Source organism: Chamaea fasciata, unplaced genomic scaffold, assembly GCF_029207755.1.
Source record: "Chamaea fasciata isolate MVZ Bird 193981 ecotype frontalis unplaced genomic scaffold, bChaFas1.0.hap1 SCAF_7, whole genome shotgun sequence".
NCBI classification, from domain to species: domain Eukaryota; kingdom Metazoa; phylum Chordata; class Aves; order Passeriformes; family Sylviidae; genus Chamaea; species Chamaea fasciata.
The window spans coordinates 60,571,808-60,597,422 of NW_027094092.1; the positions used below are offsets into that span (position 1 = coordinate 60,571,808).

General features: G+C 50.2%; 1 protein-coding gene across 1 annotated transcript in view; it reads left to right on the plus strand.

Moving 5' to 3' along the window:
• Positions 1–203: 203 nt before the first annotated feature.
• Positions 204–25,615, plus strand: part of TXNDC16 (thioredoxin domain containing 16) — a 37,549-nt gene continuing 12,137 nt past the window's right edge. Inside the window, exons 1-15 of the mRNA XM_066189134.1 lie at positions 204–622; positions 5,566–5,769; positions 7,299–7,381; positions 8,114–8,187; positions 8,955–9,029; positions 9,331–9,452; positions 9,947–10,037; positions 11,990–12,146; positions 13,212–13,378; positions 13,708–13,768; positions 15,218–15,362; positions 16,056–16,202; positions 16,666–16,725; positions 23,640–23,808; positions 24,128–24,264. Coding sequence (XP_066045231.1) covers positions 5,601–5,769; positions 7,299–7,381; positions 8,114–8,187; positions 8,955–9,029; positions 9,331–9,452; positions 9,947–10,037; positions 11,990–12,146; positions 13,212–13,378; positions 13,708–13,768; positions 15,218–15,362; positions 16,056–16,202; positions 16,666–16,725; positions 23,640–23,808; positions 24,128–24,264 — 1,657 coding nt within the window. The 5' untranslated portion in view covers positions 204–622; positions 5,566–5,600. The remainder of the gene's footprint in view (positions 623–5,565; positions 5,770–7,298; positions 7,382–8,113; positions 8,188–8,954; positions 9,030–9,330; positions 9,453–9,946; positions 10,038–11,989; positions 12,147–13,211; positions 13,379–13,707; positions 13,769–15,217; positions 15,363–16,055; positions 16,203–16,665; positions 16,726–23,639; positions 23,809–24,127; positions 24,265–25,615) is intronic.

Consider the following 25,615-nt stretch of genomic DNA (forward strand, 5'->3'; position numbering starts at 1 on the left):
GAGAGGGACGGGGAGAGAGAGATGGGAGGGGAGGGGAGAGGAGAAAGGGATGAGAAGGATGAGAGAGGGGGGTGGGCGGTGGAAGGGTGAGAGGGGCGGTGGAAGGGTGAGAGGGGTGGTGGAAGGGTGAGAGGGGCGGTGAGGGAGCGCTGAGGGGCCTCCCGGAGGAGCCGGGGGGGGTCTGGGCATCCCCGCAGGCAGAGTCGGGGTGCGGGAACATCCCCGCTTCGGGCTGGGGCTGTGGTGCTGTGGGGATGTCCGGCTGTCGCTCACAGCCCGTCGGTGCGGGAACATCCCCGCTGGAGCCTGGGGCTGTGGGGATGTCCGGCTGTCGCTCACGGACCGTCTGTTCCATGCAGGCGGCCATCCATCCCTGTGGGTGCCGGCACAGCTCAGGGACCCGCGCTGCCAAGAGCTCTCGGCTCCGGGTGGAACCCCCCGGGTACCGAGAGGCCTCGCTCGGCTCCGGGATCGCTTCCCCCGGCTGGCACAGACCCAGCCGCGCTGGTTTGGATATCCCGGCTTTTCCAGCCGTGCTGCCGAGGGACGCCACGGGTAGGGATGCTGTCCCAGCACCGCGGAGGAGGGGTGTCGATATCGACCTGAACGCTCGGGACACCAGGTAGGTGACAGCCCTAAGCCGTCCGGGGCTTGGCTTGCTCGGTGATGCGCATCCAGTGCCGGCTGCTTTCCAGGGGCTTCGGGGGAGCCGGTTCCCAAGGACAGACTGAATGGGGCAGCAGCAGCAGTGGGTGATGCTGGTTCCACCAGGGAAGTGGTGGGATTCAGCAGGTGGTGATTCCAGCGGATGGTGATTCCAGCGTGCAGCGATGCTGTCAGGGAAGCAGAGGATTCATCATCCTTGGAAGTGTGGCGCTTGGGGACAGTGGGTTAGTGGTGGGCTTGGCTGGGGGAATGGTTGGACTCGTTGGTCTGAGAGGTTTTTTCCAGCCTGTGTGATGCCACGCTGCAGGCTGTCTGCTGTGCACGGGAATCAAAGCCCTCCTCTCCTGTCGTGGGCAGAGGCAAAGGCTACAGCGTGTCCCTCCTGCAGCCTTGGATAGCAAGTGAGACCTGGCTGCTGGGAAGTTGGACCTGGAAGTGAAAATGAAAGTGAAACTCTTCTGGAAGTGGCAGTAAAAAGGGCAGCATGGGAGCATCAAAAATCCAGGCAAAAAATCCTGCAGAAATCCAGGTGAAGCACACTGGGCAACAGGCTGGGATGCACTTGGATGTTCCCAGAAAAGAATTCTTTTGCTTCAAGTTGCTCCCACGGCTGCCCCTGTAGGCAGTAGGGGGATGGAGTGAGTGCAAAGGGCCAGTGGTTATTTCAGTCCCATAACTGCAGGCTCATCCCAAAGTTCTGGAGAAGCATCTCACTGTTATTCCAGCTCCTAATGCTGGGGAATTGCAGCTCCACCACCCTACTCAAATCAGTTGTGTCCAACAACTTGCCTTTGGAAAATCTGAAAGGAGTTGAGTTCAGCTCTGTGCCAGCTAATTGGGTAATGATAATGAACCTGTGATAATTATCATGGGTTTATGATAATTAACTTGTTGGCTGTGCAGGAAAAGTCTGGAGCGGGGAAGTGTAGTGAAAAATATGAAAAGTCAATACAATTCCAGGCAAGGAATCATGGCTTGGGTTGGAAGGGACCTTAAAACTCATCCAGTTCCACTCCTGCCATGGGCAGGGACACCTTCCACCATCCCAGGTTTGCTCCAAATCCCATCCAACCTGACCTTGGACACTTCCAGGGATCCAGGGGCAGCCACAGCTTCTCTGGACACCCTGTGCCAGGGCCTTACCACCCTCCCAACCAAGAATTCCTTCCCAAAATCCCATCCATCCCTGCCCTCTGGCAGTGGGAAGCCATTCCCCTTTGGGGAATGATTAGACTCAATGATCTTAGAGGGCTTTTCCAACCTTAAGGATTCTGTCATTTTTTTCTGGATCACCTAAAGGAAACTCGTTTGCATGGACAAAAATGAGGGAAGAGCCATCAGTGTTCCTCTCTGCCTTGCATTTTGGAGCAGCAACAAGGAGGGATATTTGTGCTGGGACATCCGGGTGACCTGGAGAGAGAGCTTCAGCCTGTCCATCCTGCTGTAGCTAAGAGATTGAGTCAGCTCCACATGGATTTGGGGTCTGGTTTGTGTCCTCCATGCCAGGAAATCTGGAAGAGCAGCTCCCTGGTTAAGTGCTGCCAGAAGGGCATGGGAGGCAGGTGAGAATCCTGCCAGAAATCTGTGGCAGCAGGGTGTGGGGTAAATGTCCTGCTGCAGAGAGAGGCCTGATTTGGGGCAATCAGCTCAAGAGAGCTTGAAGTGGCTTCATTTAGGAGCATCTTAAATGCTGCTGGTTTAGAAACATCTACCTAGGGAAGTTAAAACTTACCAGCTGAGGCCTCTGCAGGCTGGGAGAGGATGGAATGGGATAAAGTTAACAAGGAGCAACAGGGCAGTGCATTTCTGGGGAGACACTGGCACAGGATTCCCAGAGAAGCTGGGGCTGCCCTTGGATCCCTGGAAGTGTCCAAGGCCAGGCTGGGTGGAGCTTGGAGCACCTTGGGATAGTGGAAGGTGCCCCTGCCCATGGCAAGGTTGGAACCTTCGTTTTTAAGGTCCCTTCCAACCCAAACCATGCTGGGATTCTGTGATGATATTTGGACAAGACAAAGTGTAGGTTTTACGTCACCGGCATTAAAGTCCAGGCTGGTGGTGTTTCTCCTGAGTCCAAGGAAGCCCATGGATGATGGAGGTGGCACCAGCTGGCTGTGCAGACCATAATTCCAGTAGGACAGCAGTTCATCCTTGTCTTGTGACTCTTAAATCCCACAGCACCCTCCTTGGAGGAAGCTCATCTCCCTCATCTTGGCAGCTGAGGTCTGTGTGAGAAGTATCAGGGAAAGCAGCTGGGATCAGAGGTGATCCCAGCCCATGGATTCCACTGCAGGGTTCCCAAGCAAAATTGATGTGGCACAAGCAATTTATGCCCCCACAAGAGTTTGGGCTGGATATCTCTGGCAGATTTGGTTTCACTTCAGGTCACCTACGGTGAGCTTAACCACCTTGCCTGGCTCTGCCTTGGAATTTTGACAGTGGAAACATGAGCCAGGCCTGGCATTCCCTCAGTGCTGTGCTAGGCTGTCCCTTGTCCGTGGGCTTAAGGTTTCCCAGCAGTGACCCAGAGCTGGTTCACACATCCGTGGTATTTTCACACATCTCTGGCAATCCTGCAAGTGTCAGTGGTACAGGATTCTGGCTATTTCCAGCCCTGGGGTGTTAATTTTCCATTGATGGGGAAAGAGGTGACAGAGGAAATGGCCTAAAAGCTGAGTGCTCAGGTGTGGGTTGATGGGAGCAGAGGGAAGCTGCTGGGCAGGATGGAGTGATGAGCAGGGAAGGGATGAGCACACATTTTTCACCCAGAATGGTTTGGGTTGGAAGGCACCTTAAAAGCTCATCTCATTCAAACCCTTTTCACTATCCCAGGCTGCTCCAAGCCCTGGCCTTGGACCCTTCCAGGGATCCAGGGGCAGCCGCAGCTTCTCTGGGCACCCTGTGCCAGAGCCTCACCACCCTCACAGGGAAGAATTCCTTCCCAATCTCCCATCCATCCCTGCCCTCTGGCAGTGAGAAGCCATTCCCTGTGTGCTGTCCCTCCATCCCTTGTCCCCAGTCCCTCTCCAGCTCTCCTGGAGCCCCTTTAGGCACTGGAAGGAGCTCTGAGCTCTCCTTGGGGACTGGAGTTCTGTTTTAAACTGCTGACCCTCCCCTCCAGGTATAATCCTGTGACATCTTTGAGTCCTTGGAGGCTGCTCCTCTTCCTCCCTTGACTGTGAGCTCTCCCATTTGACCTGGGCTCGTCCCCACGTGCCAGGATTGTGTTTATTTTTCCATCCTGCCGTAGCCAAGTTTGTCATTTAATAAACATCACCCCCCCAAGCCTGATCCCTGTCCCCTCTGTAAGCCAGGGGAACAGATGGGAGGGCATGGGACCAGAAATGCCTGACACTGCCCAAAGCTGGAAAGGAGACAACTGGAGATTTTGAGATGATAAAAAAAATAAAATAATGTCTTTCCAGCTCTGTTGTGCCTTCAGGCCTGATCCAAACCCCTCAGCTCCTGGAGAAGGAGTCTGTGAAGGCTGTCAGTGACTCCTGGAGCATGGCAGAGGGTCTTTCCCTGCTTGTTTTTGGAGTGTTTGAGCTTGGGTTGATCCCAGGGCAGCCGTGGTGAGCTCTGCCAGGCTGTTGGAGGGATTGACAGCCCATGGACACAGGGGTGTTTGTTGAGGGAAGCAGCTGCAGCTCGTGATGTAAATTCTGTGTGGATTCAGTCCCAGCTTTGTCCCTTTGTTGGGCAGGGAGCAGCCACGCTCCAGCGGCAGAGAACAATCCCTGAGGAGCAGGCTGGGAAGGAATGGAGTGAGAAGAAGGTGGTTTCTCATCCTTTAACCTCCTCGCATCATCTGCCGTGGCCTGAAGTGAGGCAGAATCCCAAAATCCCAGATGGGTTTAGGTTGGGAAGGACCTTAAAGATCATCTTGTTCCATCCCAGGGGCAGGGACACTTCCCACCAAAACCAATCTGTTCAGGAAAATTCACACTTAATAAATGTATTCTCTGGGGAGAGTCAAGGTGGCTACTAAGAAGTGGCAAAATCAGAAGCAGAAGAGATTTTACGGAATTCTTGTCCGACTTATTGCTACACATATTTTAGGTCAAGGGTAATCTGATTTTTTAATTAATCCTTTAAAGGTTAAATTGTATAGAACGTCTGATCACAGAGTAAAGAAAAAAAAACCCCAGCAGTATATATAAAAATAGCATCCATTTAAGTTACATAAATCCTTATAAATATAAGAGAGAAATCAGTTATTCTATAAAAAAAATAATTCGGAACATGTGTTCCTGAAGCACCAGCAGAACATCCTCATGCTAAGGGCTTCAGCTAGAAAATCTTTATAAATATACCTGCAAAATTCTTCCTCACTCCAACCAGAAACAAGTGTCAGAAGATGCACATTTCTATTTTGCACTGAAACAGGAGCTCTCCCATTTGAATCTCAAATGGCCATTTGGTTTATTTTGGCAACCACAACGTGTCCCGTCCCTTTGCAAACACCTTTCAGGGCCACATAAATTCTATTGGCATCCTCAAGGCTTTTGAGCAGGAACTGAGACAGTTTGGGCGGGGGTTTGTGGATGATGCTGTCACTGCTTTGATGCCTCTGCATGGAATTTTTGTTTGACTCCAGAGAAATAAAGAGAGGAGGGAAGAAAGAAAAGCAGCCCTAAGCTGAAAGCACCAAGGGTCTGTGCACTCAAAGGTGCCACTCAGAGGGAAGAGAGTGGCCTCTGCTGTCCTCTTTGCAGTTGTCTGAGTCACCTGTGGATTGAGTGACTAATTCATAATATCCTCAAGATGTTTGTGTCATATTAATAATAATTTCCACAGTTGGAAATTATAGTCATGTAACAGAGACTAAAACAGAGGAACACTTATGTATGTATTTGTGTGTGCTTATGTATTTTTTTATAATTTTTTTTTTTCCCCCAGTTGTGACTCTCCTGTGCCTGTAGCTGGGATTAGCCATGTCAGCCCAAAAGGACAGATGGGTTTCTTCCTTGCTTTTCCTTCTCTTCTGTGTCTCCTCCATCCCAAAATGTGGAAGTGCCACCCTGCAGCAGGAGCCGAGTCCCCAGCACTATTTCAGTGGCTTGGAAGCTGGAAAAACATCCTTGGCTTTTTTCACCCACAGCGGTACGTGTTTAATGTGAGTTTCCATCAGCCTGGGGGCTCCGCAAGGTTTGGGTGAGAGTGGAACAATCACAGAATCGTGGAGTGGTTTGAGTCGGAAGGGTCTTAAATCCCATCCAAGGACACCTCCCACTATCCCAGGTTGCTCCAAGCCCTGTGCAACCCGGCCTTGGACACTTCCAGGGATCCAGGGGCAGCCACAGTGAGACACAGTGGAAAGAACTCCACAACTAATGATAGTTGTTGTCGAGATAAGGGGAATAATTTCACCAAAGACACGCCTACCCACCGGGGAAATTGCCCTCCTTATTATTCCCCGAGGTCTTACATATGCATGACGTTCCACGGGTTCCCCCTTCATACATATTCATTATCTGATCCCACCCATCCTCGCTTGGGATGGTAATTAACTCCACGCCCTTCAGAGCACTCTCAGTCCCTTGTGGTGGTGGTCTTCAAGGCGTTCACCTCCTCACCTTTATCTCTCCCGTGTGTGCTTTGGCCCTCTTGGCACGTTTTCAAGGGAACACACCATCTCAGAGTCTGTGTTCTTTTCTTTATCTGCACCCTTAGCCCAGTTATTCTGCTGTTTAGGCTGGTTCTTCTGACTGTGGCCAAGGCTCCCAGTACTTGTAGTGCTTAGAAATATGCAGAAGGGTAACAGACACAGCATTCAGTGTTCACTAAATGTCTTCTTAAAATGTGATCTCACATGTTCTGAAGTACTGCTTGGAATACATTCTAACGTACAGTTTGTGTTCTTAAGTCTACTATAAGGGATCAGCTGGGATTTTTCAAATCTATGTCTCAACAGCTTCTCTGGGAATTCTATGTCAGCCCCTCCCAACCAGGAATTCTTTCCCAATATCCCATCTCTCCCTGCCCTCTGGCAGTGAGAAGCCATTCCCTGTGTCCTGTCACTCCATCCCTTGTAAAGAGTCTCTCTTTATCTTTCTTGTTGGCTCCTTCAGGCACTGGAAGGCTGCAATTAATTCACCCCAGAACCTTCTATTTTCCAACTCTCAGCCTTTTCCTCTAGCACAACTGCTCCATCCCTCTAATCAACACGTGGCCCTTCTCAGTGAAGAGGCAGTTCTTGAGATTTTTAAACCCAAAGAGGTTTTGAAGAGCTGGTCAGGCTCTGTGCTTCAAGTGCTTCTGACAGGCAGAGACCTCTTGGGATGGGTTCTTTCCTGGCTGTGTCCTCAGGCACAGTCCTGCAAACATCTTCATTCATTTTCTGGGTTATTTTCTGGAGACACTGTGGAGGAGAAAGCCAGTTTCCTAAGGAATTTTCTCCTCTTCCATAATACATGCTAGAAAAAGGAGAATCCCTTTCATGAGGGAGAACTAAAGGCTGTCATGGATTAGGAGAAGATCCTTGACCTTGCTTTTGTTCTTCATGATCTCAGGATGTGGTTTCCCAAAGACATTGGCTTGGGCTGAGGAACGTCTCCTACATCTCAGTGTGTGGCAGGAGGATGTTCTTCACCCTGAGGACTTGCAGAAGATTTTGTTTGTTTGTATTTCAGTTTCTCCTGGTGCCCAGCCCTTCCTGGAGCAGATCGAGAGCTCAGCTGAGGCCCTCCAGGACTATGGTGTTTCCGTGGTGAAGGTAAATGGGGCTCAGGGGAGCTGCTGGGTGGGATGGAGTGAGTAGGAGATGAGCAGGGAAGGGATGAGCACGAATTTTTCATAGAATCGTGGACTCACAGAACAGCTTTGGCTTTCATGGACCTTAAATCTCATCTCTTTCCACCTCACCTTCAATGGGCAGGGACACCTTCCACTATCCTGGGTTGCTCCAAGCCCTGTCTAGCCTTGCCTGGGACATTTCCAGGGATGGAAAATCCACAGTTTCTCTGGGCAGCCTGTTCCAGTGTCCATGTTCCATGATGGATGAGGTTGGTTAACTTCTTTTCAGCTCAGTGCAATAAATATTTCATACAAAGGAGTTTTTAGCTGAAATTTTATGCAGATTCACATGAGGAAATTACAAATTCAGGCAAGTGTAATTAGACTCTAAGAAGTGCTTATATATTTATATTTGGATTTATTTAGTTTCCTCCAGCTACAGACCAAGTTCAGAAAGAAAGCACTGATCTGTCACTTTGAATATGCTGGGCAGATCATGGGGTCTTTTGATCCCATGTGACCCAGATCAGCAGGCTGAGCTGGAAAACTGAAGTACAAACTCCACTCTCCATCTCTTGTCTCTATTTTGGTGGATTTCCCCTCCCAGAAGGTTTAGAAAGGCTGGATTTACACTCCTGAATGGAAGAAAGCTGTAGGGGGGTGTGTCATCATCATGGGGCTGAATCTGTAATTACACATATTTGCTCTCTAGGTGAATTGTCCCAAAGAGGATGTCTCAAGATATTGTGGAAAAGAAAATGCGTTAAGGAAAGCCTTCCTCTTCAGGTGAGGGGCATTTCTGGGCACTGCACTGGGATTTCTTTCCAGTGCAAATGTGTGAAGGAAACACTGTGAGCAATCAGAGATGTCTGTGGAGGAATGAGAGGAGCTCTGAGGCTAAAGATGACCTGCATAGTTTAGCCCCATAGGTACCCCCAAAATTCCAGCACAGGCAGAGGAGATGCTTTGTCCTCAGTGTGAGTTCTTCCGTCCTGCCCCAAGTTCCCTGGAGCAGCAGTGGAATGAAACCACAGGAGAAACCCTCCATCAGTGTTCTCCTGTTCCTCTGGCCTCCCACCCCCAGAGCTATACTCAGGCCACAAGGTTTTGGGTCTAGTCCAAGAAAGAAACACATTTTGGTGCTTTCCTTGTTGGTGGGGTTAACTCTTCTGCCCTGGATGGGAAGGTTCAACTCCTGTCTCTCCAAGGGTTGTCACCTGGAAGCTCTTCCATATTGTCAGCTCAGTCCTCATTAACTGTTGTACTGATAATTATGGAATAATTAAGGTTGGAAAAGACCTTTAAGGTCATCAAGTCCAATCACTCCAAGGACCTTTAAGGTCACCAAGGCCACCATGTCCCCAGGTGCAGCAGGAACCTGCTCAACCAGGCTTGAACGATTCCCAACTCAGATCAAAAACATCTCAAGTGTGTTCTGCCATTTCTCCATCGTCCTCCCTCTCCTTCTGTGCCTGCCTTGGCTCCCTTTTCCCGTGTGATCCATGCAGTGAATCTCTCCCAGTCCCTTTGGTGACTCTCTCTTCCCTCCGCAGAGGAAACCGCCTGATCCGAGAGTTCCCCACCGACGCCCTGTTCGACGTCAACTCCATTGTCGCCAACGTTCTGTTGTGAGTCCAGACCACATCCCACCCTCTGAAATCTTTTTCCTTTCTACTCCCACTGAATGCCAGCCCCAGGTACCCCAGAGTCTGCTCTCAGTCAAGTTTCTCTCTTCATTATGGTTTGACCTTGTTAAACCTTTTCCCTTGAGACAACTCACCAGCACACACCTGGGCACCTCCAGTTGGCTGTGGATCCTTAATCTGCCAGCCTGAAGCTGGAATTTTACCCTCTTTTTCCCATCATGGTTGTGTGGCTGCAAATGTACTCTTCAGCCAGTTGCTAATGAGGTTTCTTCTGCCTCCTCAGTGCCCTGCTCTTTAATGAAGTTAAATACGTCGAAACACTGGCAGATCTTGAGAACATTGAAAATGTGTTGAAAGGGAAGTCCAACATGGTCTTTGCCTATGTACCAGCTACTGGCACAGCAGGTATGGACACTCAGCTTTCCATCTTTCCTCTCTTCCCCCAGCCTTTTTTTGGTAGAATATTCAGGAACTGAGCTTCTGACCCAAATTCTTGCAAATGGAAACCTGAAAGGGCCACCCAGCCACAAGATCTCTACTTCCATGTGGCTTACTTTTGCAAGACAAGTTGCATCAGAAAAGTTTTGCTGGGGGCATAAACCTTGAGAGGACTTGGAGAGGGGAAGCAAGTCAGTGTTTGCTGTCTTAAAAATAAATCCCTGGGCAGATCTCTGGCTCTGCAGTGGCATGGATTCACACACAGCACCTGTTTGCTGGGCATCAGGAATGGGATCCAGCTCCAGTTGCTCACTTCCCTTCACAGTGTGTTTTCAGACAGGCTCTGTGATATTGTACCAAGAGTTTCTGAAAGCCTGGGAATTGATATTTGCACCTGGGAAGGATGAAACAGGAGATGTGGAGGGAGCAGAGCTGAGTTCACCTTGCCTTTCCCTTTGCAGAGCACAGAGCTGTGATGGAGGCAGCTTTTGTCTATGGCACCATCCACCAGTTTGTCCTGACAACTGAGGCAGCTCTGCTGAAAGCCACCAGGTACATCCAGACACACCCCCACCATGGAGGGCTGCTTCCATGCACTGTTTGCCTCACTCCTGGTGTCTCAGATTCCCAAATCAACTCTGGAATTGCATTAGGTTGTTGTACCAAGGCTGGACACTCAGATCTGTTTTCCAAAAGCTACTGGGTGTGTTCTTGGCTTTGGAGTAGCCTTGCTGTTTGTGGCTGTATTGGGTGAGATTTCACAGGAGAAGAGCCCTCTGTCTCCTTTCCATGGCTGATGCATCAAACCTCAGCCATGGCTTTTCAGGAGAGTTGATGTTAAAACCCTAAAGCACTCCCACCTTGTTCTGTGATATCCAAGAGCAAGAAGTGTAGCGCTGCTCATGGATTTGGGAATTCCCTTCCCATGGCCTCACTGGCCACCCTCCTTCCCTTGCAGGAGAAGCTGCTTTAGAATGGCAGATCCTTCCATGTGACTGCTGCTGTGACCTCCTGCAGCCAGGAATGTGAGGAGGAAAGTGGGAACACCACTTGGAGCGTTGCTTCCTCAGTCCACAGTGTGCCCAGCTGGCCAAGGGGTCAAAGGCACCTGGCTTGTACCAGCCTGTGGCTACGGGCCCAGGGCAGAGATTGTCCCCCTGTGCTGGCTCTGCTGAGGCCACACCTCAGATCCTGGGGACAGTTCTGGGCCCCTCATGACAAACACCGAGGGGCTGGAGCGTGTCCAGAGAAGGGAATGGAGCTGGGGAAGGGTCTGGAGCACCAAGAGAGGCTGAGGGAGCTGGGAACGGGGCTTAGCTTGGAGAAAAGGAGGCTCAGGGGGGACCTGGTGGCTCTGCACAAGTCCCTGCCAGGAGGGGACAGCCGGGGGGGTTGGACTCTGCTCCCAGGGAACGGGGACAGGAGGAGAGGGGATGGCTTCAAGTTGTACCAGAAGAGATTTAGGCTGGATATTAGGAAAAATTCCTTCCTGGAAAGGATTGTCGTGTCAGAACAGGCTGCCCAAGGCAGTGGTGGAGTCCCCATCCCTGGAGGGATTTAAAAGCTGTGTGGATGTGGCACTTGGGGACACGGCTCAGTGGTGACCTTGGCAGTGCTGGGGGAACGGTTGGACTCGGAGTCTTGGAGGGCTTTTCCAACCTTAATAACTCCATAATGATTTACCTGGGATTTTTGTCATAGGTGACACCAGGGCAGGCCCCAGGGTGGCCCTTCCCGAGGTGCCATTCCATCCTTGCAGGATTTCAGGGAATTGTGCTGTGGCTCCCACTAGATGGCACGGTTGTCATCGCACAGGAGTCGCCTCAATTCTCCTCTAAAGCAGCGCCGCCACCTCGCGAGCTGCTGAAATGGTGGGAGCTTCTCCAACCAGAACAGCTTCCAGCCAACTGGGGCAGGATTTGAGGTCTCAGTAGTGCACTTTGCTCTTCCATGGAGAGCTCTTAAATCCTTATCCAAAGAAGGTGATCCCTGTTTTAGGGGTAAGGAACAGGTGCATGGGAAAAGGAAAGTGACTTCCCAAAGCTCCCCACAGGCCTACAGCAGTGTCACAGCTAACAGGGACACCTTTCACTATCCCAGGTTGCTCCAAGCCACATCCAACCTGGCCTGGAACACTTTCAGGGGCAGCCACAGCTTCTCTGGGCACTCTGTGCCAGGGCCTCCACATCCTCACAGCCAAAACTTCCTTCCCAATATCCCATCTATCCCTACCTTTTGTCAGTGGGAAGCTATTCCCTGTGTCCTGTCCCTTCATCCCTTGTCCCCAGTCCCTCTTGAACTTGACCCCAGTTCTCCTGGGGTCCCTTTAGGCTCTGAGCTCTCCCTGGAGCCTTCTCCTCTCCAGATGAACACCCTCAGCTCTCCCAGCCTGTTTCACCACCCTGAGCTTGAGGATAACCTGTGAAACACGTCAGCAATCCTGGTCCTTCTGTCAGGGCACTTTGAACCCCTGCTCAGGGTGGGTTTTGTTTCCTCTCTCACAGCCATGATGACCCCGATGTCTCTTCTGCCTGGCTCCTGTTCTACCACTGCCAGCAGGCCACAGAGCCAGCCCAGCCCTGCAGGAGGACAGCCCTGGCACAGCCCCTGTCCCTGCTCAGCATCCACAGGCACCTCAAGCTCATGGGAGCTCCGCTGGTGGTAGGACTGGGAAGGAGGAGATTCTGGGGCCCTGGGTGGGAGGGCAGGGAGGGATGTGAGGATGAGGGAGGGGAGAGCAGAGAGAAAGGCTGAGTGTGGGGATCTGCCCCTTCCAGCGTGGGTCCGTGCAAGGGGCAGGAATCACCTGGTGCAGCTGCCTCACCAATTCAGGGCTGGCCAAAAACATAACTAAATTATTGAGGGCATTTTCCAAATGACTCTTAAGCACTGCCCAACTCAGTGTGAAGCTTGTTCCAGTGCTCTTGGTAAAGAAACCTTCCTGATGTTCCGTCTCAACCTCCCCTGATGCAGCTTTGAACCATTTCCACATATTCCATCCCTGGATACTCTGGAGATATCAGTGTTTCCCTCTCCACATCCCCTCAGGAAGCTGTGGAGAGCAATGGGGTCATCCCTCAGCCCCTTTTTCTCCAAACTAGACAACCCCAAAGTCCTCAGCTGCTCCTGCAGGAGTTTCAGCACCCTCTGGAATTTGATATCAGTCCTTCACGCCTCGATGATCGCAAGGAACAGGAGGTTCCCTCCTATTTCCTCCTTCCATGGGGCAGAGAATTTCAGCAGCCTCCTGTTCTTAGTGGTCCTCCCTGCCCATCCAAAAAGTTGAACAGATGAGTTGGGATTGCTCCTTCTGCCATTTTCCTGGAGCAGGCCCTTGGAGGGAAAGCACTTCATCAGGCATCTCCATGCTGTCATGAAGCAGCACGTCCAAGGCAGGAAGGGAAGGATTCCAGCTCTTGCATGTTGTGGCTGGGATTTTCAAACTGCCCCAGGGAATGGATGCCAGGTAAATAAAAATGAGTGGAGATTTGACATCTGGAATTGCCAAACCACAAAAAGCCCCACATAAAATAAAGCCCAGGTTTTTAACAGGGAAGGTCGTGACATGTTGGAACAGTTTAACTGGAATTGTGTGGGTTCTGCTCCCTTGGATGTTTTAGAATTGGGGTTGGAAGCTTTTTCATGAGGATTTCTGTGGCTGGGGAAGGGCTGAGATGCCTTCAACTTGTGGAGCTGTGCTGCAGCATAACCCTGGCTGTTCTCCAGACAGAGGTTGCTGAGGACCCCGAGAAGATCTCCACTGTCCACTTGCAGCTTGGGCTGCCTCTGGTGTTCATCCTGAGCCAGAAGGAGACCTATGAGGCTGACAGAAGGACAGCAGAGTTTGTGGCCTGGCAGCTCTTGGGGAAAGCAGGAGTTGCCCTTTTGTCCAGGTATCTCTCTCAGGTGTTTTGGGGTTCTCCTTGCTTTTTGTGGGGTTTCTGAGCTGGGTTACCCCAACACCAGGATGACAGTCAGTGGACTCAATCACACTTGGATGAGAGGCAGTAAAACCAGGCTATATCCTGTGACAGGGTGTTTCATATTTAAGGATTTCTCCAGAATTGTATTAATTCAGAAGCGTTGCTGGCTTAGGGGTGGAAAAATATTCACACTAAGAGAGATTTTGGAGAAGAAACTTAGCACTGATGGAATTAGGGCAGAAAGAGGAGGGGTGACCTTCCATGTCACACCCTCTGATGTTCACCTTGTGTTTTGGAAGGGACCTCGTGGATCTGAATGTTCTGCAGCGGTCAAATGTCGCCCTCAAGACGCCAGATGAGGTTGGATGCTGGATTTCTTTATTGGACAACTCTTAGCTCTGGAGAGGGTGGTGGGGTGTTGCTCATCTCTGTTATTGGTTTGACAGCATTCACCAAAGCTCAAGGGGAAGTGTCTTTCCCTAGTTGCACACATTTAAAATTATTAAATAAGGTTATCAGGTTATCCAGAGAATCTGTGGATTTCCCATCCCTGGAAGTGCTCCAGGCCAGGTTGGACAGAGCTTGGAGCAACCTGGGATAGTGGAAGGTGTCCCTGCCCATGGAAAGGGGATGGTACTAGGTGATCTTTAATGCCCCTTGCATGATTCCATGATTTGGGTGCTGCAGAGCCATTGTGCCTGCTGGGAATGATAAAATAGTGAGTTTGTTTACCAAAACATCGAGTGACATCTCCACTACACCTTAACGCGAAGTTGTGAACGACATCCAAGTGCAAATTCCCCAAAGATCTGGACTTCTGAATGCCTTAGGAAAGGCCTCAAAAGATGGGAGAGGGACTGAGTGTGAAATTCAGAGCAAACAAGCAGAGGTCTGTGCTGAGCTGAGGTAACCCAGTGCCTCTGGCAGCGAGCTGGGAGAAGGGCAGGGTGTGAGTTCAATGAGGTTGATCAAGATGAGTTAAACTCTGGAGGGACCTGACCCAGCTTGTGAGGCAGGCTGGGATTGGGTGCTGGCAGATGCCAGGGAACACACGATGGCCCAGATTACCTGAACTGTCACACTTGTGATTTCAGGTGCAGGATCAGACCTGAGCATCCCCTGAGGGCTTCCCGTGGCCTGCTGAGTGATGTGCGCATTGGGTGGCTGTGAGAGGTGCCAGCACTTTGTCATTTCTCTCAGCTCCTGATGAACTTCCCATTTTCTCTCCAGTGCCTTTGTCTGAGCTGGTGCCAGCACTGTTTTTAAGCTGACGTGCATTTCTGAGAAATTCATGTTGCTTTTTTGCTTCTTTCCATGGGTTGGCAGTCCCTGTACACTTGGGAACATTTCTCCTGGCTGAGCTCCATGAGATAAAAGATTTTATGTGCTGGTTTCCCAGGCTGTGATGGGCTCCTCAGACCCAGCCTGACCCCTCTAATGAGGGGACATCCAAGTGTCCCCTGTACTTCCCTACTCTCCTTTCCTGCTTGGCCACTGGGATTTTTCCTGCAGTGCTGGATCTGAGTTCAGTTTTTGGGAGATGGGGCTGGTGTTCACTTTCACCACAGGATCTCTCATAACCACATTTACTTCCTCACAAGGAAACATCAGCCTGGAGTGAGAAAACCTCATGCACAGGAGAAATTGGGTCAAAGAAACATAACCCTGTTTGGGAGCTTCAGGGATCTTTGGCATATCCCAAAAACAAGGAGTTGGGAGATGATGCCCCATCAGCCTTGAATTTGGTCTGCAGACAAAATAAGCCGAGGGGGGGATGTTGTGCTCCCACTGATTTATTGTTTTCCTCAGGGAATGCCAATCCAATACCTGGTCTTGGAAGACACTGATGAAGTTATAACCCTGGTGGAAGATAAGAACAAGGTCAAACAAATCCAGGAGGATAAGCAGGAGGAGGAGGAGGAAGATGAGGATGAGAAAGAGAATAACAATCAAGGTGTGCAATTAATCAGTGAAAAGCTGATTGTCATCAGACAGAAGGTGCAATCAGCATCAGACGTGGCAAAGCATTGGAGAACACTTGCAAACCATCACAGTCACTTCATGGGGGCCACAAAGTGGCTCTTTCGTTCTCTGAGGTCACTGGAATATGACAGACAGGTCTGATTTTTAGTGGAAACACCAGAAAAATCAGAGCTGTTAGAGGAACAGTTGCTGTGTGAGGGACAGGAATGTGCTTGGATGCACCAGCTCCAGAGGCATGGGGGAGTTAAAAGTGTCCTTTACCAGCATCTGGACATTATCCATCCCTTTGGAAGAGTTTGAGACACGCTTTTGTAAGAGCAGATCCAGACTTGCTTCCTCCAGGGAGAAAACTCTGGTCCCTGCAATGCAGAATTGAAAATGCACAGTTCTCTATGCAAAGCTGGGAGTGTTTTCTTAGAAACAGGGGGACAGGATCCTAGAGGAGCCTGAAGAGTATTGTTCCAGTCCAAGGGCAGAGCTGGCGTGGGCTGGGATTAGGGCATTTTGGGGGGTTTGTCTGGGTGGCTGTGCCTCCTCTCCCCACACAAGATTTCACTCAGCTCACGTGTCCACTGAGAGGTTCTGGATTACAAAATCATGCACTGGGGTGGCCCAAGGGGCTGCAGTTCCCCCTGCCCTGGACACACCTGTGGATCCCTTGCAGATATTCAGGATGACCAGGTGGTGGAAGCAGTTTCCAGGGACAAGAAGAGAGAGCTGCCCCTGGAGCAGATCCTTGTTCTGACAGAGGAGAACTTCCACTCTTCCCTCTCGAAGGCTGCCAGGACAGTGGTGCTGTTTTATGCCAGCTGTGAGTATGAAATGTGGCCTGGTTGTCCCTTCTCTAACTTTGGGATGCTCTATGTGCTTTCCACGATCCTGGAGAGATCCTGGAGATGAGTTTTGACCATTAATCCATGCCACATCCTGTCCCATGGGCACTAATAACAATCAGATTAAATCAGTTCTTACCATTGGCTGATAAGAGCAGGTGTCAACTTGATATTTAGAGATTTTTAACCTTCATTTTATAGGAAAAAAACATGGGACAAGAGGGGAAATTAATCCAGCATGGACTCACGGGCTGGCCTGGACAGTCTGGCCGCTGTCTGCTGAAGCATAAAGTTAAATTTTCTTCATTTATTTCAAATCTTACAGAGCTTGAAGCACCTCAGGGTGCAGAGATTCATAATGTGACATTATCAGGGGGCAAGATGGGGCTGGCTGTCCCCTGGCTGTCCCTCAGGGCTGTGTTTCGCTCTCCTGTGTTCCAGGGGAAGCCGTGTCCCTGGCAGTGCTGCGCTCTTACTCCGAGGTGGCCGCTCTCCTGAAGGGTAAGGAACCCCAGGGCTCAGGGCTTTCACCTGCTCCTCTGGGCAGTAGGAGCCAAGATATTGATGGTGCCTCATTCCCTCACCTGGAATACACTCATTTTTACCCCTCAGACTCCTAAGGAAAAGTCATAGCCACACCAGGTTGTTTAGGGACACTCCTTTGTGTCTTACTTATCTGGGTCTTTGAAGAGTCTCTGCTCCCAGGGGAAAAAAAATAAAACCACAGGACAGGAGGAAATGGCCTCAAGTTGCACCAAGAGAGGTTTAGGCTGGAAGTTAGGGAAAATGTGTTCATGGAAAGAGTTGTCCAGCTCTGGCACAGCTGCCCAAGGCAGTGGTGAGTCCCCATCCCTGAAGGGATTTAAAAGCTCTGTGGATGTGGCATCTGGGGACATGGGACAGTGCTGGGGGAGCAGTTGGACGCAATGATCTTGGAGGGCTTTTCCAAGCTCAACAGTTCCATGATTTTATGATCCTGGAAACATTCAAGGCCAGGCTGGATGGGGCTTGAAGCAATCTGGGATAGTGGAAAGTGTCCCTGCCCCTTCCAATCCAAATTACTCTGTGATCCCGTTTGCTGGGCACAGTGACTGCATGGGGGAGAATTTGGGAAGAGCCAGGGCAGAGCCCCAGTGCCAGTGGGTGACACAGAGCAGCAAACAGCAGGAACTGTGGCCTGGAACATAGAAATGGGATCTTGTTTTTGCCCCTCAGGGCCCTGTCCTGCCCAGGCCCAGGAGATACCCTACACATCAGTGTGCTGGGTGACATCTCAGCTCTGCTGGAAAAAGGAGCTGTGATTATCCCTGGCTTTGGAGGAAAATGGGACAGACAGGTGTGGGCAGGCCCAGATCCACTGGGAAGGACAATGTCACATTTCCAGTGATGGTACCTCCAGGGCTTGCAGACTGGCTCAGTTATGTGGGAATTCTCACAGGTGGCCACAGAAGTCCAGAAATAACACGGTGATGGTGAACAATCAGCAGCACTTAGAGCCAACACATCAGGGAATCTGGGGACAAAGGCAGGAGTCCTTCAGGAGGGTCTGTGCAGTGTAAGCCCCACATTCGGGCCTTCAACCCCATCCCAGTCTGGTTTGTGGGGAGAGGTGGGTTCTTACATGGGCTGAATCTCTTCCAGAAATGCCTTTTTTCTCCCTTTGGCTGCAGGGGACACTGAGGTGACTTCATCCCAGTGCAGCAGAGTGGGGAAGTCACATGAATCTGGGCAAGAGCTATTCCAGCACCTCTGGAAGTGGCTGGTGCCTTCTCCTGGCTTTTTTTTTCTCCATCAAGGCTCATTTTTCCTGGTGCTGGCAGCCCCCTGGCACTAGGCACTATGTCCTGCAGGATTCAGCAGTGGGGACATGAATTGAGTGTGCAGAGGACCCCACAGTTTTCTGAAAGCAGCTGCAGTGGGAGCTGCTTACAGGAAGTTCTTCTGGGAATGCTGCAGTCAGTGCTGAGGGCTGGAGGAAAGCAGCCCTGCATTCCTGGTTTGCATGAAGGGAAAGTCACTGACAGCTTTGATCTGGACTGAAATCCCAGGAATAAACAGGAAGAGACGGGAGAAGTTGTTGTTGTTAGAGATATTGGGGTTGGTGGTGGTTTCGGGTTTCTTTTGGACTTCCCCAGCAGCCAGACCAGCTCAAGGAGCAACCCAGGAGAGTCTGTGGGTAAAACCCAGCCTCTTCCCAAGCCAGTGGCCAACCCTTGGTGGGGTTCTGCACAGCCAGGATTTCACCATGTGCGTTCTGAATCACTTGATAACAATCTCGGGGCAGGGAAGCAGCCACAGACAGATTCTCAGCAGAGATCATGAACTGCCTGGGGTCAGGGCCTTTCCTCTGTGATAACTGAGGTCTCTCCAAAGACTCCCAGACCAGATGTGACCCTATGGGATGAGTCCAGTCTGGTTTCTCTGCCATGACCTCGAGGCAGACACAGAACAGCTGCCCTGGTGGGATCTGGAGATCCTTTTTCCCTGCTGCTGAAGGAACCTCAGGGAACTGGGAGAACCAGCTACCAGAGGAGCTGGGAAACCTCAGAGGATGCTGTTCCCTGGGCTGCATCAGGAAGAAGACCTCGAGTTGTGCAGGTCTGAGAATAAAACTCAGGATATGGGGTATGGCTTGGGGCACTCTCAGTTCCCCAGAACACTGGTATTCCTGCCTGCTCCGGGGTGGAGCTTCCTTCCCAAGGGCTGGGAATCCACAAGCAGCTGTGTGAGGAGTGAATCACCCGTGCTGAAGGCACATTTTGAATTGCAGAACCAGGTCCTGCTCCCGATGCCAATTCTTTGTGCAAAATGGCACTGAGAATAGGCCATGTGTGATCAAACACAGGCATTGGAGGAGGCTGGAGACTGCAATGACCCTGTGAATCATCTCCTACCAGATGCTCAGCAGATCCTCACCAAGTGGAGTTCCCAGCCCTCAAGTGTTTTCCATTTGTTGAGAGATCCAGTTTAGCAAGAGACAAAGAGAAGCATCTCTTCCTTGCTGAACTGAGCATTTTTTTACCCTTGGAACAAGAATTTTCCCAGTCCCACCAGGACTCACTGCTGCACCTCTGGTTTGCTTTTGCAAGATGGGAATTTTTGGAAGCAGCAGGGTTAAGAGCAGAGGATGTGAAGGTGAGACAGTGCTGAGCATTTCTTGGGTGGGTTATTGGCCTTTTTTGCAAAGAAGAGAGGAAACCAGTATCCAAGAAGAGGATGATATTGTGATGGAAAATGGTTCTCCTTCCCTCCTCTGTGCTCATGGGGTCTTCTTGACCAGGGACTTATAAAGACAGGGGGTGAGGTGATAGCTCAAAGGGAGGAAGATCAGCTGCATGATTTAGCAATGTACATCCATTGAGTGTAACTCTGGAATGAGGATTTTGGGGTTCGTTGTGTGACGTTTTCCAGGTAGTTCTTCCCATATTGTACTGGATTCTTCCTCTTGAAGTGCAGCACTTTGTACATAACTTCTCTTTCATGTTGTAGCCTTTGGACCAGCTTTTCAAGTGAGCTGGTTTTTAATGCAGTCATTGTTTAGGTTGGAAATGCCTTCCAAGATCATCAAGTCCAACCATTCTCCTCAGCACTGCCAAGGCCACCACTGTCCCATGTCCACAAGTGCCACATCTACAGAGCTTTTAAATCCCTCCAGGGATGGGGACTCCACCACTGTCCTGGGCAGCTGTGCCAGAGCTGGACAACTCTTTATAGGAAGAAATTTTCCCTAATATCTTCCTCTGGCCCAGCCTGAGGCCGTTCTCCTCTGTCCCTCTTCCCTGGGAGCAGAGCCCGACCCCCCCGGCTGTCCCCTCCTGTCAGGAACTTGTGCAGAGCCACAGGGTCCCCCCTGAGCCTCCTTTTCTCCAGGCTCAGCCCCTTTCCCAGCTCCCTCAGCTCCTCCTGGTGCTCCAGACCCTTCCCTATCTCCATTACTTCCCCTGAACATGCTCAAGCACCCTGCCAGTCCTGCCTTTCAAATAATGTTAAGTTCAAATGATTATAAGTTCAAGGGATTCCTGATTTTTTTTGTTCCCTATGACACTGATGGTTTGTCTTGTCCTGGTTTTTTAAGACCTCTGACAGAGGTTCTTGCTCTTGCTGGGTTTAGTAGCACCTAAAACCACAGGATTTTGTGTTCCTCTTTCACCTTTTTTCCCCACTCAGCAGTGACCACAGGGCTGGACCGTCCTTTGCTGAGTTACTCAGTTCCTGAAAGTTCTGCTCGTTCAGTCCTTAATGAAATCATGCAGGTTGGGATGGGAGAGGGACCATCCTGTACCAGATGATTTTCAGGCCAGATGGGGCTCCTTCAGAGCACATGGTAGATAATTCCCTGAGCCAATATCCAAGTATTAAAATTCATCTTTGAAAGTGCTTCAAGCAGCCTCACAACTCGATTTGAACAGGACATCAAAGCCCCATTTCCATGGAATTATATTCCAGAGTTGGGCAAGACACAAGATGATGTGGTAAGAGATGATGAGAACCAGCTATACTGGATCAGAGGTGTGAAGTAAATCTGAGGTCAGGCTTTCAGTTGGAGTTGTTCTTGCAGAGTCCGGGAATGACACACACCACTTCTGCCCTCGTGGAGTGTTTTGACAGTTTGTGCCTGTCTGAGTGGATTTGCAGGCACTTCACTTGTGCTGCTTCCTGCTTTTTCTGCACAAGGGTTTGATGCAAAGCAGGACAGCAGCAAACTCCTCCTTGTGAACTGCAGTGCAGAACCTCAAATGAGGGTTGCAGAAAATGGTCCTGTGGGAGGCCAAGGATACAGGGATAAGGAGCAGGAACTCGTGCTGAGGTCACCTCTGCCTTCACCCTCATCTGCAAAAATCCTCATGGAATCCCAGAAGGGTTTGTGTCGGGAGGGACCTTAAAGCTCCATCTCATTCCACCCCCTGCCACGAGCAGGGTCACTTCCCACTATCCCAGGTTGCTCCAAGCCCTGTCCAACCTGGCCTTGGACACTTCCAGGGATTAGGGGTTCCACAACTCCTCTGGGCACTAAGGGTTTGTGCAACACTCAGCTGTGCTCAGGAGGTTGTTTTTATATTTGATCAAAACCCTGGCATGGGTTGCTGCTTGACCCTGCCCAGTGATCTCACTGCCCCCTCCAGAGCACCCTTGACATGTTGTGAGATTTTATTGTTTCTCTCTCACTGGCCATTTCCAGGCAAAACTTAGTTGGGTTTTTCCTCAAGAGGGAAGTCTTCCAAACTGCTCCAGATTCTCATTTGCTTAAACCTTTCCAAAAACGTGCTTCCCAGGCTGACTTGCAGGGCTCTGCAGAGGTTTCAGCAGGACAGAAGAACGTAATTTTCTTCCCATGGGCTGCAGATGCTGTTGAGTGTCCATCCCTTTCTTGCAGCAGTGGTAGTACCTTTGCATCCTCCTTCTCCTGATGCCTTAGGTTTTACCTTCCATGTATTTGAGGTTCTGTGGTGCCCAGGGGTGCAGCTCTGAGCTCACAGTCAGTGTCACTCAGCTCTGCACACAGCAGGGACACAAAACAAATCCTTTTCCTGCTGCACACCAAGGACAGCTGGGACAAGTGTTCAGGCCCAAAAGCACAAACAAGGGTGGGCTCAAGAGAGAAAACAAGAAGGATGGGACTGCATCACCTGCAGCTGGGATTGGACAATTCAACCCCAAGATGCAAATGGACCAAAACTTATAAAAGTGTGAGGCCTTGTGCCCAGCTGTCCATTTTGTGACTATTTTGGGTCCACCTTGGGTGTAGCCCTGGCCAGGCTCTCGTCCTGGCCAAGGTGGATCCTTAAAGACTTTTTAATAAATATCTACTTTATTCTCTAGCTCTGTCCAGTCTCTGTTCCAGCTCAGCCTTCCCAAGGCATCACTCCTCATGGAATGGTGCTGTCCTTACACTTTGCCTTTCAAATTGCTTTCTGCCCCTCTAGGGTTGAGATCAAAACCGGATGGGATGTGTTTTATTCCATCAACCAGGCCTTTAATGAAAAGAGTGGTCAGAATCAGACTCAGGACAGGGAGAGAAGAAAGTTTGGCTGGTTTCTCTTGAGAAACCCTCATCATCTGCCCCAGCCCTGGTTTCTGAAGGATTCTTTGCCATGGTCTGCCTCCATGTGTGTGCTTGTTTCTAGGTTTTACCCCATCTTTCCCATGCAGCTTTTGAGTCCTGTTCAAAGAAATTTAGGGAAGAAACGAAGATTTCTGAGATAGAGCATTCCTGCCATGGGCATGGACAGCTGCACACTGTCCTTGGTCAAGCACCTGAGGCAGCTCAGGTGAGGCTGGAAGCCAAGGGAAGGGAGGGAGTGAAGCTGGTCAGGATTTAGGTCAGGCTTAGCCATGGACCAACAGCAGCAGCCAGTGCTGGGCTTTACCCAGCCCAAAGATGAAAGAAAAGCTGATGAGGTCCCTGAAAGTGTCCAAGGCCAGGCTGGACAGGGCTTGGAACAACCTGGGGTAGTGGAAGGTGTCCCTGCCCATGGAAAGGGAGTAGAATGAGATGGGCTTTAAGGTCCCTTCCAACCCAAACATTCTGTGACTCCATGATTCTTTGCTGAAGGAAATGCTGGAGTTGCACAAATCTTGGGCTCGTAGAGAGCACTCAAGGAAGCAACTTTTCATTTGTTTCACTTCTTACCAATCTTGAGTTTCTTGCGTTGGTGAGACCCCTAAAAAGCCCTTTGAACACATTTCCCAGGACCCACAGTTGGACTGACTGCTCTGTAATTCCCAAGTGTTCTTCCTTTCCCACTCCCTTACTTGTGAGGTCTCTTTCTTAAGGTCCTACAGGTGTCTGCTTGTGGCTTGGGTGGGATCACAGAAAATCCTGAGTTGGAAGGGATCCACAAGGATCATCAAACCCAACTCCTGGCTCTCAGGACAGCCCCAAGAATCCCACCCTGTGCCTGAGGGCAGTGGATGGGAGCACCCACTTCCATCCACTTTAACTGGTCCATGTGCTTTTGGCTTCATGCTTGAGGCAGAACAGAGATTTTTCAATATTGAACAGCTTAATAAATGCAAAAACCTTGGCTCTGTCCTCCTCCTTCCATCATGCCAAGTTTCATCTTCCCTCTTTCCTGTAAGTGAGTGCCTGCATTATTTCTTTCTCTTGGCCTTATCCCTAAGGTATTTCCAATACCTTTCCCCACTGCCTTTTAAGCTCCTGGACAGTTGTCTCAGGATTTTGTGGTTTTGCTTGGAGTTACCAGTCAGATGTGAATGTCTCTGGGAGCGAGTGATTTCAAGAGGGAGTTGGGCTGTACTCAAAGGGATTGTGTATTTGGGGCTGGATTTTGGTGGATTTCTGTCAACATTAATACAAATACAGACAATACTATCCACCAAGCTAATAAAAAGCTCCATTTTCTAACCAATTTCTTATTGTTTTTAGTTTTTCATATCATTATTTTCCACTCTAGGAACCCTGGGGGTTTTGCTGTCCCGGGTGAACTGCTGGGACTGGCCTGGCCTTTGCTCCCAGGAGAATGTCACCCAGTTCCCCACCATGAGGATTTACAAGGAGGGACAGCAGTCAGTGATATACGGTGGCATGTGGGGAACCGAAGAGCTGAGCAGCTTCATCCTGCTGTGAGTGACAAACCCCCATGGGGTGACACTGGCACATCTGCCACATCCTTCTGCTGTCACCATCCCTGTCCTTTTGCTGGAATTCCTTCTTTGTTATTTTAAATGGGGATCCCAAGGCTCTCAGTTTGGCTCAGGCTGTTCTCTCTTCGCTGTAACCAGCTCCAGCACCTCTTTGAGATGATAGTTTTTGTCTCTAATGAGGTGTCACACTTCTCCCATTGTGATGGGACCTTGTTGGATTGAGGTTGCCCTGTTGTCTCTTCATCCCAAAAGCAAAGGAGACAACAACAGCCCAAGTTGTTTCTCTGCCTTTCCACAGGAGCCAAGTTCCCTGCCCGCTGAAGCTGGCCACCATGGATGAAGCAGAAGGATATTTAAGAGGGGAGTTTCCACCTGAGCTCTCATCCCACCACCACACCTCTCTCCTGGGAGTTTTTAGCACAGCCACCAGCGAAGGTTTGTTGGGAATTGGTGGGTTAAGCACTCTCAAGCTTCATTCCTGGTGGGACAGGGATGCTTCCAGCTGTTGGAAGTTCCCAACACAGCCTGCCTGGCCCAGTTTTACAGTGAGAGGGTAGCAGGTGATTCCAGGTGTGGGATTTCAGATCCATACCCTGGCTCAGAGGGCATTCAGCTGCCAGATGTGTTTGCTACACCCACTGTGGGAGTAGAAACTTCCCAAGCCTGTTGTCCCTGTTGTATCTCCTGCCCCTTTACCCCAAAGAGTTTGCCTCTGTCCTCTTTATCAGTCCATTGAAAGGAGTTGTAGGCTGGCATTAAATTCCCTCTTAGCCTCTGGTTTAGCCCAGATCCATCAGCCTCTTCCTGTAGCCCATGTACAACATGTCCCAGCATATCCTTCCTTAAAAAAGGAAGAGATCCAGTCTTGGATCTTGCTGACTTCTCCAGAAGAAGTGGTAGCCACAGTTCTTGTAACACACAATCCAAAACCTTTGTTTTTTTAAAAAACAGAACAGCAATAAGTTAAAATAGAAGTTTATTGCATCAGAAGGAATGAAATGTGAATAACTCAATGAAATGCACCTGTGGATTTTGGAATAGGCTGACACAGAAATACAATGTATTACCGAGGGAGAGGGAATAAAGCCAGTCTGGAGAGAGAACATCAGGCAAATCACAGAACTCACCGTTGGAAGCTCAGATCTTCCAGCCCCACAAACTCTTAGTTGCCAGCTTCCCCTGGGAATTGCTGCCTTAAAAATAGGAGAACTTCCTGCTTAAGATCAAACCTTCAGACTGTTTTTCATTTCAAAGCTCCCTAGTGCCTCTAAACTTTGGTTTAATGCAAACCAAGCTACTCTCTCATGTGAGAGGGTCCAGAGGGAAGAGGTAAGAACAAGACAGGATGCCTGGAACCAACTAGAAAACACTTTGACTGTGTTCCCAGCGCCTGCTGACAGCCAATTCTCTGCCCTCCTCTGGAGGTCTAATCTGGTAAATACAGCAGGAAATCCTACTGATCCCCAAAAACCTTTAATCCAGCCCAGAGAAGCTGTGGCTGCCCCTGGATCACTGGCAGTGTCCAAGGCTAGGTTGGAGAGGGCTTGGAGCAGCCTGGGACAGTGGAAGGTGTCCCTGCCCATGGCAGGGGTGGAATGGGATGGGCTTTGGGGTCTCTTCCAACCCAAACCATTCTGGGATTCTACAGAGAAGTTGTTCATTTCCTTCCATGCAAACAAGAGCCTTGGAGGTTTCCAGACAGCTGTTTTTGGATCCTGTAGGATTGCCTGTTCCCTCAGAGCACATTTCCATCTGCAATCCAGAATGGCATCCTCAGGCTGGGGTA